Source organism: Lutjanus erythropterus, chromosome 13 (genome assembly GCF_056507025.1).
Source record: "Lutjanus erythropterus isolate fLutEry1 chromosome 13, fLutEry1.hap2, whole genome shotgun sequence".
NCBI classification, from domain to species: domain Eukaryota; kingdom Metazoa; phylum Chordata; class Actinopteri; order Lutjaniformes; family Lutjanidae; genus Lutjanus; species Lutjanus erythropterus.
The window spans coordinates 4,214,213-4,228,868 of NC_139329.1; the positions used below are offsets into that span (position 1 = coordinate 4,214,213).

The window sequence follows — 14,656 nt, forward strand, 5'->3', positions numbered from 1 at the left end:
ATAATATAACACACACAATACAGAAATCACTTCTGGAGAAATCACAAGTGAAAATGATTGTGCAGTATTTTTAACATTTATATTTGCTAACGTAGTATTATCAAGCCTGATTATCGCCAGGGTTTTATTGTGAAAGTCTACAGCAAAACCTTTGACTCCACATCCTGCCAAACAGATGATGAAGGCTCGCTGTCATGATGATGGCTGAAACTGATGACATAAAGCCAAAAATTAACCAGTGGAGGACACCAAATTGTGACAATAGATTGTCAAAGGCCAGGTCAGATGTTTGGGAGAATATTGGTGAGAAGAACACTTTCAGTGGCTTTGCTGCTTATAAAAAGTTTCAAAAAGTATTAGCTTTTCATAGCCTCAAGATAGGCTTGTCTTCACTGTGGAAACACATCGACAGCTGCAGGAGCACAGGCTGGACGCCACTTTAGAGCACAAGTGAGTGACAATTGAATAAACCTGTATGTTTTTAGTCACAGGTGTGGGTCAGGTTACAGGGCTTTATGTTCATGGTTCCGGACATTCACTCTGTGTAGATTTAACTTGGATATAGCTGCAGGTAATGGGTCAGTTCTGGTTCTCAGCTCTGTAGGCGGGGGCAGATTTGCAAACTGGACCCTGTGCAGGACTCTGACTGAGCGTCCGAGGTTCACCTAACTGTATAAACTTAATAAGAAAACAATGCACAAAGCGATAACGCCTTGATCCCGTCCTCCTCAAGCCTTCATGCACCAGAAGTGAAGCATTTTGCCCGGTTGATTTTGTTGACTTCCTTTGATTTTGTTGATTTATTCATTCTTCCTCGAGTTTTGTGCTTCTACCATGCTATGTAGTTAAATTTTTTTGCCTGTTTTTAACGATCCATATTTGCACAGGCTCTTTTATTCTGAAAATTGACCTGATTCTTTATGCAATTCTTGTGTCTGACTTGCACCTGTCAAAAATAGATTTGCTGTGTTTTCTCTGCAGAGCAGAGCGGAGAGCTGCCTCTGGGGCACACTGCCCATTGTCACGTGTTGTCTTGAAAGGCTGCAACCGGCTCCAGCTCCCGCGGTGCAGCCAGAATGATGATGTGATGCAGCCTGGTGGAATTGAGAAGTGAGTCCAAACTTTAAATATTGTTATTTTTTTAGGACAATTTTTTTCATTTATTTTGAATATTACAAGCAATCATGTGGCTTTATGACAATAAAATTGCTGTAGAAACTCCCAAAAGCTGAAATTCTAAATCATTTTTTGCATGTCCTAGTTGTTGTTGTCCCAGAAGTTGTGTCTAGTCAGCATGTTAATGTTTTGGAATAAAGCTGATTAGATCACCGCCAGAAACTGAATTTAATTCCAAGAAATAACAGCTATCATGTTCAATTTCTCATGTTTAATACAAATCAAATTTTATGAAAATTACTTCAGAATTAAGTGAATTACAGTTTATTTTTTGATGAAGTCTGCATCTGTCATTTGTTTACTTGTGGACCATAAACACTCTAATATGGCAGCTGCACAGACGCAGAGCAGAGATCAGAGCAAAGCAAACAAAACAGGGATTTATTCATCTTATATCGTGCCTAACATCAGTACATCATAACATGTCGGGTATAGAATTAATCTGCGGATGCTACAGTTCAACATGTCAGTTTTCGAGCCACAACAAAGGCCAAAATGTGGCCTGAAACAGGCTAGGTAAGCCTTGTTTTTAGCGAAGGAGTTGTTGATGACTGACAGCCTCTACAGGCTGGTCAAGAGGAGTGAGGAGTCAGCAGTCTGTATAAAACAGAGCAGTCAATAAAATAGGTTTCTCAAGATTTTTCAAACATTGTAAAACACTGCAACCACAGTGGTTCAGTACAATAGCTCCAAGCCTTTTGGTCACACACATGCCACCTACTGCAAAGAAGATAGATATGGTGTATTTAGCACCCTGGAAATATTGACATATATCAATAAAAATGAATGAAAGTGATCTAGGTCATACATTTTTGCTGGGACTTGGCTGAGAGACTTGATAGACAACACGTTGTACCCTGATCACTCAAAGATCACTCTGTTTCATAGCCTGTGTGACATATACAGGTGGTTGATAAAAAACAAAAAAAAATCAATAGAATTACTCCACCTTACAGCAATCATGCTCTTCTGAATGGAACATAGCTAAAGTCTACCAGCCATCGTGTTACGGCTGCACCACGTCATAGCTGAATGCAGCAAGTCTACACAATGCTTGTGATTCCAGCAGCAGCGGCTTGGCGCGTCCCAGAAGCGGCTTTCTGCTTCAAATACCCTCGGAGTCTATTTTTGACGGATGCTGCGTCAGTTAGCACAGAGCAGATCGAACAGGCAGGAAGTCAGACACAGAAATGGCAAAGAGAATCCGGTTAATTTTCAAATTAAAAGACCTCATGCAGACTCATGATCATAAAGACAGACAGAAAAGAAACTTTTTAAGCACACTGCCTGCTTATACATGGTAGAAGCACAAAGAGCAAAGAAAGATGACCTAATCAACAAAATCTGAGCAAGTAAACATAATCAGGTGGGCAAAACTCTCCAGTGCTGAAATGCCCCTGAAATGCTGCTGGTGGGGCTTGCAGCCGTGTTGAAGATGGATCAGAATTTTGGTGGAATCAACCATTTAGTCATTTATAGGTGAGGATGGTCTCTCTCTTTTTTCTTCCCCCATCAGTAGAAAGCAGGTATAAAGTGAACAGGTGTCAGTAATTTGGTATAATGCTTCTGACACAAGTGTTAGAGTCAAATTTTTCTAGGTTCATTGACATGAAAGAAAACATGATTACCGTTTTGCTTTTCTCTGCACTCCTCACAGAGCAAATATTTGACGTATTGGTCTTTTTGTCCGGGCGCTTTGAGGCTCCCAGATGCTTTGTGGGTTTTCTTCCACCTATGACAGGATAGAACCAGCTACTGTCACACCCAACGCTCATTTTCATTCCTGATGCCCCTCATCTGCCATTACTGTGTAGTCTGATGTCTGCTTAAGTAATATAAACAGGCCTATAAAATAGGCATTAACAATAGCCACACATGAGTAACAAAAATGTTCTGAATAACAATCAGTCATCAATGAAAGTAGCTACACAAAAAGGAGAAACATCATGTCACCCATTCTTGGGAATTCGGACAAATCATGTCCTACAAAAGAAAACTTTATACATTTTTAATACCAACACTCAACGCCAACGATATATATTTATTAAAGGATTTATATATATATATATATATATGAAGTATATGCAATTTCTCAAAGGTTTTGGTTTGCTTTATCTTTTAAAATTTCTAAACTTGCTCTGTGCCAGAAAACAGCTTTGTCCCAGACAAAAATTCACAACTTCAAGCAATTTAAAAATATGTAAAAAGCCATCAAAATCTAAAACTAACAATACCTACTGATAACCACTAGCACAGCCAGAAAAAAGACCATGGGCGCGCAACATCTACTTTTCACTAAATCAGTGTTAAAGTGGTACAACATTGGCAAAATACAGTGTCCTGTTTAATGTTAATCTTTAATGTCCAGTTGTAAAATGTGTAGTTTATACACCAAATTAATCTTTCTCATAAAAAAAAAAACCAAAACATTTTGTCAACTGAAATGTGTATTGTAGTTTACATCTACATTGCTCGGTGCCTTTTCCTCTCAGTTTTGCCGCTGGCAAGTTGTGAGTCCCCCAAGGCTAGCTATGGATGCCAGATCCAAAAAAAGAAAAGGCTCAGAGGAAAATAGAGAATTTAATAGCTGTGGCTCCAGATAGATTTTCTTTTTCTTTTCTCGCCAAAGATGGCTCTTTTGATAGTTTAGGTTACAGGCCCCTGATTTAGCTGCAGGCAGTGGATCATACTGCCCTGCTGTCTTCCATGATGGTTGCTGGAGTCACAGATCAACAGCCTGCTTCTATCAAAGTCAAATAATGTTTTTCTTTGACCAAAATAATTTAGAATTTATTTTGAAATTAATAAATATTATAAATAAATATGGTAGCCTAAGTTTTCAATATAACATTTTAGCTAGGCTATAACTAAAAATGTGTGTGTGCCAGCTACCTCTTTGGGTGGCAAGCCTGTGGAAATGCCATAGCTGATAACATGGATACTATATATACATATATATATATATATATATATATGTGTGTGTGTGTGTGTGTGTGTGTGTGTTATCATACTTATGTTTTTATGTTTTAAAATATTTTTTATCAAAATGTTGGCCCTTCAAAGTAGTGGTCAAGATTCTCATCCGACCTTTACAAAAACATGATTTAATCAGCATTAAAAAAAGGTTAGCTATACCCTAAGGACTCCTGTCTCACTTCCTGGTTTAAAAAAGGCGGGAATACTGCTCAAACACTGGTAAAAAATAAAATGGCGGGTCACTACCACTATGCTGTGAAATGAAAAAATGTTCACAGCTGATGTCACTTAATGAAATGTATGACAAATGTAATCAGTAGGAGGTTGTTCCGTTACAAGGTTCAATAGCCAAGATTTGAGATAATCTCTTAAAATAGCATGTTGCTCATTAGCTTATGGTTGCCTTTTTAGGGTGGATAAACACCCTTGTGGGAGAAATGCAAATAATGTATAAGAAATAAATATATCAATTCTAAATATATAGCTTTTCAAATAACTTTTAAAGGAAAAAAAAAACATAATACCTGTCTGGTAAAGATAAGGCTATAGCTCACAGCCTTTTAGTTTAACTTAAAATAAACACTAGAGACACATTGAAACAGCTAACAATTCTAGTGTAAAACAAAGAAGAAACAATTTAATAATTAGTAAACTTAGAGGCTAGTAACCACAAACTCGTAGGCTAGCTGTTTCCTTCTGTTTCTAGTCTTAATGCTAAGCTAAGTGCCTGTTAGCTGTAGCCTCATATTTATCATACATATATGAGAGTGGTGTCAAACCTCTCATCTAACTCTCGGGAGGTTAGAGCTCTTTCTCTTCTTTAACCAAGTAGTTTTAGTTGTCTAATCAAAACTATTTTACTGTTTAGTTAGGAGGATTTGCTGATTTGCTGACCTAAAATGGGGGAACAGTCAGAAAGACAGCCTCACAGAGAGAGACAACAACACAAAGAGGACCAGTTTACACCAGGCATTAACATTTGGCTTGGGTTATCACAGTGGACAGCTCTTAATACCCTGGTTGTGGTGTCTCCACATGTGTCTCTTGTGATTGGATCTCACTTACCTGCTCTATCCCTCTTTGTTTTAGCTGAACTTAGACAAAATGGTAGGACAGATGACACCATGTTGTTTACACAAAGAAAGAAACGACATTGACAGTGTTTCACAAAGTGTACAAAGTTTGCAACTCATAAAATTGTGTGATTTGTCAAAGTAAGTCTGAGGTCTTTCTCTATGGGCAACAAAAAAGTAGCCTACATTAGTTACTGTTTACTGTATTTGTGACATGTGACATGTTAACCATTGATAAAATGTTATCTTCCATCACAAATTTTGTGTAAAAAATCAGAGTAGCTGACAGGCTGGTACCCACAACACACCAACACAGTGGGTCCTGTTTGAGTGAGTTATAGTGCATGGCCTAAAGTGTGTTCAGGGTGTGCCTAACTCTACTTTTGTTATACTCAGCAACATTTTTCTTAATAAACACTGTATAGATGCCATAATCCCTTTCATTCATTACTTATGATGGCTGTGGCTGTATCTGCAGACACTCTGCCCTCTGTCTGTATTTAGTTATTTTTTGTCATTGTATTGTGGTGGGTACGCGGTTAGTATTTTATATCCTGATGTGTTTCTTTACTCTAGGTGTGTTTTGGGCATAACATGAATTAAACTAATCAGACGATCATCTTCCACTCCCTTTGAAAGCCAGCGGCGGCTGCATGTGGCACATTATTATTTACCTAATGGATTCAGCAAGTTGGAGAAGCAACAGGGACCCACCTGAAGTGATGCGGAGACTGCAGTTAAAACTGTTAATCTGGTGGTCAGGTCACAGAAATTAGCAATTTAAATAACAGCAGATGCATTGCAGGTTCATGAAATAGGGTGAAGCCCCTCCCCATTAAGAGAGAAGCTGTGCATATATACGTATGAGGCACAGCAGCATAACATCTTTGCATGCACATGGAAATGTTTAAATCACTGAAAGCAGCCTCTGTAATATTTAAAGAAAACACTCAGACATCAAAAATTGTGACTTGGGGCTGCAGCTAATGATAATTTCACTGTCGATTAATCTGTTGATCATTTTCTCAATTAATCAATTAATTTTGCCACAATCTTGACATTTATTTCACATTTATTTTCACTACTGGTTCATCTGTCAGTTATTTTCTTGATTTATTGATTAGATGTTTGGTCCATAAAATGGTAATAAAGCCTTAGTCAGTTTCCCAAAGTCCAAGATGACGTCCTCAAATGTCTTGTTTTGTCCACAACTCACAAGATATTCAGTTTACTGTCAGAGGAGTAAAGAAACCAGAAAATATTCACATTTAAGAAGCTGGAATCTTAGAATCTGGACAGTTTTTTAAAATTAAAAATTACACAAAACAACAAAAAAAGAAGACAATTCTTTTGATGGTCAATTAATAATCAATTAATTGATGCAGTTCTACTCTGACTATGTGTGAAATGTTTTGGATGTGTAAGAGAACACAGAACATTAACATTAGATCCTGGCTGATACTGTACATGTTAGGAGATTTAATCAACCAGTTATGTTAAGCTGCTGTTCCTCGTCCATAAATGCACATGGGGAGACACGTCACTCTATTTTACCTGCCTACCACTATCCACTATTCGTCAGAAATTTTTATGACCCACAGATTAACTGTAGTGTCCTACAGGCAGATTGTGTGTGTGTTGTGTCTGCCTTCCTCGCAGCACATTTCATTATCTGAATGTTGCACCCTTGGTGCAGTTGCTTTCTTCTGCCTCAAGAAAGCAACGTGCCAACGATTTGGGTTGGGTACTGAAATCCGGTGCCATGTTCCCATACAACCAAAACCTACTGGACCAAATCAGAGTGCAGATTACGGTGCCTTATTTCAGTGCCACTCATCAAAGCTGTCTATTTAAATAGTTGCCCTTCACTGCAGACATTTCAGACACATCACCAAATGTGCCTAGTTACCTGCAAGATATAACTGCACCATCCTAGATCCTCCTAAAAAATACTGTACAAAGGACACACTTGTAAGCAGAAGGATGGCTCTCAAGATGAGGAGCATCAATATGAAATACTAGATGAGATGTGTCATAACATGACTTTATAACTATGGTGCATCGGCATTTACTCAGGTTAGAAAATACAACTAACTTTGAAGCTGATTTTTTTTTTTTTTTTTACTTTTATTAGTATTGTAACCATAGTGCTAGTTCATTTGTTTAGTATGTATTTTTATTTATGTATTTAAGTATATTTTAACTGTTTATATATTCTTCAATTTCAAATTTGTTTAAATTCAGTTTGCGCTTAGCAATGCAGAATGCTGCTCTTTCATGTCAGCAACTGTCATTTTGTGCTTCCTTTTTAAAAAAAATGCCAGTTCAGACACTGTTTAGTCACCAGTATCAGAAAAATCCCAATACCCAACCCTACCAACAATGCACCAGACCACATCCCATTTATGTTGATTTTCTCATTTATTTGACTTATTTAACAAATTTTTAAGAAGGCAAAAATTATTAAGAATTGTGTGTAGCTGTTCCACAAAGTTTATTAGGCCTTTTTTGAGAGAGAGAGAGAGAGAGAGAGAGAGAGAGAGAGAGAGAGAGAGAGAGAGAGAGAGAGAGTCTGGAGGTTATCGAGGTTACTGGTAAAATCTGTTGAAACAGAGGGTGTGTTCACATCTGCTGCTGATCTGATCAGGTCACTTAAAATGTAAGTTAATGCTCGGTGTAAACAGGGCCAGAGAGAGACAGAGACAAAGTGCTGAAAGCTATCCTTGGAAAGTAAGACAACTTGAGTTTTTCCAAAGTAATTAAGAGTAAAAATGTCTGATATTTGTGCCAATACAGTATTTGGCAAATGGAAGTTGTAACTGTGTGACGAACTGAAGAGGAAAGCTAAGAAAAAAAGAGAATGTAGAAGAAAGGAAGTACCATTGAGACGGGTCTGAGTAGAGAGGAAGAGGACAGCAAGTTGAGAGATGGCAAACGGAGGGAAAATTGGAAAGAAGAGGAAGAAAAGTCAAGCAGAGGAAAGAGACATAAAGAGAGGAAATGAAGTCAGATGAAGGGTGAAAAGAAGGAAGAGCAGGAGGAAGGAGGGATCTGGAGGAAGAGGGGAGATGATGTTGATGTTTGCTTGTTATTCCAGCTCTAATTTTCCCCCTGGAGCTCATTAGAGTCTGGAGAGAAACGAACCACAAAATCTTAAAAACCAACAGAGTGGAGAGAGAGACACAGAGAGAGCATCCAAAGAAAATAAAAAATAAACAAATGGAAAAGGAGGAATGAAGAGAAAGTTCAGAGGGAGCAGGACAAAGGAAAGAAACATGGAACCCTAAGCAACTGACTTTAGAGAGACAAAGAGCAGGAAAAAAGAGGAATCAAAAGGTAAAGTGATACAGAGTTGAAGCGATTGAGTAGAGATCCACAGAGACATGGAGAAAGGAGGAGACACCACCCACCATTACACACATCAACACACCTGGGGCTGTGGATGTTTCTGCTTGCTTTCAGAAGTCCTGCCAGCTTCAACAAAATAAACTGCCACGCCAGGCTTAAAGTAGGTTTAATAAAAATAAAAGTACCATTTAAATTTTATTGATTTCATCAGAGCAAATAAATAAGAAAACAGTAGATAAATTGATTTGATTGATTGATAATAATAATAATAATAATAATTATATGAACTATAATTATAATAATAATAGTAATAATAATAAAAAATAAAAGTCCTTTTTAGCTGTAGGTTTTTTTCATATAAGTACTAGTCTCAGCTTTTTAGCCACAACTTGGTTTGACCCAAAACAAAAACAAGAAGCATGTTTTTAATCAGAAGAGCAGAACGGCAGCCTCAGATTTCCACACACAATCACTAGTAAGTTTCTCTTAGAATATTTTTTCTTTTATATAACACTGAAGTACGGAAATACAGATATTATAGTCATCAACCAGATTCAGTTTTCAGTATTAGTATTATCATTATTATCATCATAATACCAGTAGATTAGAAATGGTGGCTTAGATTTTGATATATTTATATATCCATTTGTATATATACTGTGTAAATCATATATGTATATATATATGTATATATATATACATATATATATATTATAGAGTTTGTGGTTGTAAGTTGGTTTCAGTGTCCAAAGTCCAACATTGAAGAAAAGCAAGGAAGGATCTGTGCTGGGAGGCAAACAAGTACAGCAGCAGATAAAGTACAGACACGAGGAAGGACAGGGAGATGGACCGCTGAGGAAAGGAAGAGAGGTGAGAGATGAGTGAGGTGCTAACAGAGGTATACAAAAAAAAGGAGAGAGAGAAATCTGCACTTGTGGGTAGTTGAACAGCATAGTCAAAGAGAGAAGAGGATCCTGGTGACGGACGGGTACAAATCTGAAAAACAGCAGCAGTGATGATGATGGAGGGAGAGAGACGGGCTGAGGGAGGGCAGGTGAAAGCGTGGACAAAGGATGGTTGGATAGGATGGAGGTTTGAATGTTCGAGTGGCTGCCAGAGATAATAAAAACACTAAAGGAGCACGGTTTAGCAATACTTTCTGGATGACTGTGTGACATATATCACTGCAGATATATTCAGTTGATTGGATACAGTCACAAGAGAGTCACGGTTAAGTATTGACTACATGACTGGAGACTGGATGAGGTTTTTCTTACATCTACAGTATTTTTTCAGTCTATCATAAATTACTGTTGTGAGAAACCGCCTGTCACCCTACATTTATATTCTACTAATCTGTTTTCCCAATTACATTTTGTACAGAAATGTAGTTGTTGCCTATATGATGCATAGAAAACATCACATGTGCCTACAAAGCACCACACAGCAGGGTTTGTAGTCTGGTCAGATTTAGCTAACAAAAACACCAACAGGGAAGCTGAATGCACAGTTCCTCTGGTATTTGCGTAGCTTTATAGGGAGTTTCAGGTCACTGTTTATCTGTCTGACATGCAGTGTTACTGCTTTCGTTCGCGCTTGCCGCTCTCACAGCATCATTTTAAGACGCAGAGGGCAGCTGTTTTCAGCAAAAAAAAAAAAACCTCTAATAACCCACTGGACACTACCTGCTCAGCTAAAGAGTCAAATATTTCCTGGTGGAGACCAAAATAGGACTTGCTTATATTTATACTTACATTTGACAGGTGGACAGGAACTCTTAGGTAATTGTATTTCTCTGTAACTGCTATATATGTAAATAAGCAAGTTGGTTGTGAACAGTCCAACTCACCAGCTTTAAACAAACAATATGTAATTTCTGGCGCTATGGGTCTTTCTCAAATCAAAAATATGACAAAAGACAAAGACTTCCCTCCTCACTCTCTGATGTATCCAGTACTGCAAAAGGCAACCAAATGAAACACGCTGTTACCTTGAATAGATTATGGATTTCTTTCTTTGAACATTGTTGGAAACAATGGGGACAATGGGACAATGTAGATACACAACTCAACAAAATATATAATATACGTCTAGTCATTTTAGACATTTTAATGCAGAATCACGACAAATTATGTTAAAGCGACAATATGTCAATGCTATGCTCACAACTTGTTTCAGCTGCTCCCAAGTGGCATGAAAAAGCTGTAAGTGCTGGTTTAACTAAGATCACTTCCTAACAGTCCACCTCATCAACTTTAAACAAACAATATGTCATTTGCAGTGGTATGGGTCTCTCTCACGTTAAACTTATACGTCGTGAACAGGGTGCAAAATTAACTTTTTTGATCGCTAGCCAAATGGCTACTGATTGCTGAAATTTTTACCACTCCCTCAATAGATTACAATCAGTTTTTGGCTGGTGAGGGATCCAAATCTACTAGCCACCTTTGTATTTTACCAGCATTTGGCTTGTGGTGCTAATTTTGGTTGCTGGTCGTGAAGCAGTGTAAGATCATGGGAATTGTCTTTGTTGTCAAACACCCATTACCAATGAAAATCGGACATAATTTATGCCGAAATCATGTCCATGGAAGAGGTAATATTTTGAAATTTTATTCATGCTCTCTTATGTCATGTTCTCCCTCACTCTCTGATGAATTCTATATCGCAACAGGCAACCAAATGAAGCATAGCATTACCCTGAATAAATCTGTTGGAAACATTTGGGATACTGTAGGTACACAGCTCAACAAAAAAAGCTGTAAGTGCTGGTTTAACCAAGATCACTTCCTAACTTTAAGGGTGCAGCAAGTGTTTCTGGGAAAAGACAGTTGATTGTTGAGTCTCATTCCTACTTAGACAAATACCAATACTTTAGATGGAGAGCTGAAAACCCAAAGCATCTGTATTTGATGACCTGGGAATGAGACTCAGCAATCGACCATCTAACTGACCTGTGACTGACCAAAGTCTCTGGTCACAGGCCAAGAGGAGGAGCAGACGATGAGTTTTCTCTCAAACCACTTCAATTTTCAGTATGGATTATGGAAGAATATACTGCCTACCTCAGCTTTAAACAAGTGTTGCAACAGCCTAAACATAACCATAAAAAAGTTAATTAACACTTTGTGCAGATAATGTAAGGTTACGTTCAGTATTAACATTGTGTGATGCATTTATTATGTTGATTAAAAAAACATTTCGGGCAGCATTACCTTTTTTCAAAATGTATTTGATGTTGCAGACAGTTAGTCTAAAACTTTCATTTGAAGGAGACACTTTGAAATATATTATTTGGTTTATTTGTTTCTTATTTGCAGATGTCATTTGCTTTATTTGTTGTGTCAGCCATTGTGTAAGATTTCCATTTTTAAGCATCCAGCTTTGTTACTGTCACAGGCGGGTGCTAGGGTTGACTGTCACAGACGAGGAGTAATGTTTGATGCTCATAGCAGGAGAGCATGTATTTAGCATTAGCTTGTTATACGAAATCCAGTCATCTGATTTGACGACAAGGAATAGGAGAAGACTGTGGTGTGGATGCAGGGGGAGAGAGCAGAGAGAAGGAGAAATGGGTGGGAGAGGAGGAGAGAAACAGATGTGTCTTTCACAAAGAAGTTTTTTAAAAGCCAATAATTAGCATGACTATAAAACACAGCTGTACAGGGAATGTAAATGGAGCATGTCTGGAGCACCTGATTTTGTGATCAGAGTTTAATGTTTCCCCTATAAAAATTATAGTTTGGCTTTGGGGTAGAAGCTGATCCAAAATCAGTGCAATTTATGTCAAGCATGGAAAAAAATCCAATAAATATGGCCACAGTGAATGGGAAATGTGAGGAGCAGTTCTTCAAGAAACATTCTTCAAAGCTTATGTTGATCGAGATTGATGAATTAATGATTGAATGAATGAATGTGGAGGAAGGGAGGGGGGTTTACACTCGGGCTTTAGAACACTCTGGAACATATAAATGATCAATTGCGTCTTTCAGCAGAGAATAAAAAAAGTTTTGGCTGTCCAAAGCTGCAGTCAAGCCACAGAGAAAACAGAGGGAGGAAAGGATGGATGAAAGGATGGATGAAAGGAGGAAGGGAAGTGAAGAAGCTGGCCATACACTGGCTTCATAATTCTTCTCGTATTTTACCCTCATATAATCGTTCTCTGTCATGCTCTTACATCTGTCTAACATCTCTCATCCTTCCTCTTCCCTTCTCCCTCTGCAGCGTCCCAGAGTCTGTTGTCACATCCCCTCTTCTTTCTTTTTCTTCTTTTCCATCTTCGTCTTATTTGCATCATATTCTCACTCCTATGCCCCTCTTCTTCCTCCATCTGCCTTTTCTCCACCACCATACTTTTCATCCTCCACCAGCTCCTCCTCCTTCGTTTCCACCCCATGCTCCTCCTCCTCCTCTTCCTCCTCCTCTTCCTCTACATGGGGAACACCAGGAAGCCGGAGAAGGTGGAGTATTTCCATCCTCCCATTAGGTTTCCTCGTTCCAGTTTGAGGTAGGCCCGGTCTCCCTTCTCCATCTGGATCAGAACACCATTGCTGGCCGCCTCGCGCGTCACGTCCTGGTCACCGGCAAACGCTGAAATCACCGGCCACCCATTGTGCATCAGGCTCACCTGCATGAGGCAGAAGAGGACAGACAGTTTACAGAATGAAAAGGGGTAGTAATGCAGATTGATAACAACTGGAAACAATGTCTGTACATTATCATCACTCCCAGCATTAGTTACAGCTAAGATACCTCTTCTGTTCTACTTTAATAGTCTGGTCCCAGTTTAGACCAAACTTTCATCTGAGAGATTTTTTTAATCTAAGGTTCAATATATAACAACCACTCCTCCTCCCTGTCAAACTAGATTCCACCGTTATGTACTGGAAAAAGCTGGGTCTTCAGACGTTCAGCAGTGTATATATTGCTGGAATCCTTACAGAATCCTAAAGCATATTTTTAGTCTAATTGCACTGAATCCTGAAGTTTACCCCCTTGTTGCAGTTCGTTTGAATTGGTGTGAACACCAGACTGGAACTCTGGTGCAGACCAAACAACTGCTCTCTTCAAGGTCTCAGATCACTCTGCAGCAGTTCATTTCTGGTGTGAACACCATTCAAGTGTAACAGTAGCATACCATTGCATGTGTCGTTTCATCGTTTTAAAAAAATCTCCTATCCCTGCTTTGGTGACTGGAGAACAAGCTGCATCTTTGCTACCAAAACTGGCAAACTGGCAGGGGACAAACCTGGACTGAATAAAGTGAGAACTGTCTGCATTATTAATAATTAATTAATATAGAGTGAAACAAAGTTCACTGAATAGACTAAACAAAAAGCTGAGAAAACTCATAACTTCAAGGCAGCTACCTTCACAAGACTTTTTAGTTCTGAATCAAACCCAAAATCATTTTGAAGTGTTGAGATAAACTAAATAAAGCTTTGCCAATCTAAAATATATTGTTGAGATTTACTTTCCTTGTTTAGATTTACTTAAACCTTTTAACTTTTTGTTTTTTTTTAAAAAAAAACAGCATTCTGCATTTCAAAATTGTTTACAGTGAGCTGTGAATGTTATTTGTCATTATTTGGGTGCTTGAAAATTGAACTAACTTAACTGAAATGATTAAATTATTAACAATTATTCACTTTTACTTCAATGAGTACTCAACAATTTTTGAAATATCTACATATTTTTTGCATTTTTAAAACTTAAGTTTATCTAAAGAAGAAAGTTATTTCAGTTATTTCCCCAGTTATTGTTATAATAATATGACTGACGGTAACTGTACTATGAGTATGTGTGAACTTTTCTCAGCTTGCCATAAAAAGTTTGGGAACCACTGCTCTAAAGTCTGATTTTATGTGCACATCAACACCAACATGAACAGTACATGATGAGCTCCATGATGAACAATATCTTGGTAGAAATTTGTTTGTGGTCTTGTTAACCACCAGCTGTATGACCAATAATCAAATGACATTTCAACCACATGTCCTGTGTTTACTATTTCTGAATCATTTGAGTTTTGTCTTTGTGAATACAAACAGGACCAGTTGGAAAAATGAAACAATGTACCATCT

General features: G+C 38.0%; 1 protein-coding gene across 1 annotated transcript in view; it reads right to left on the reverse strand.

Annotated features, from left to right (window-relative positions):
- Positions 1–11,200: 11,200 nt before the first annotated feature.
- cbln1 (cerebellin 1 precursor) overlaps positions 11,201–14,656 on the reverse strand; it is a 38,282-nt gene continuing 34,826 nt past the window's right edge. Inside the window, exon 3 of the mRNA XM_084733948.1 lies at positions 11,201–13,200. Within this exon, the coding sequence (XP_084590074.1) occupies positions 13,003–13,200 (198 nt within the window). The 3' untranslated portion in view covers positions 11,201–13,002. The remainder of the gene's footprint in view (positions 13,201–14,656) is intronic.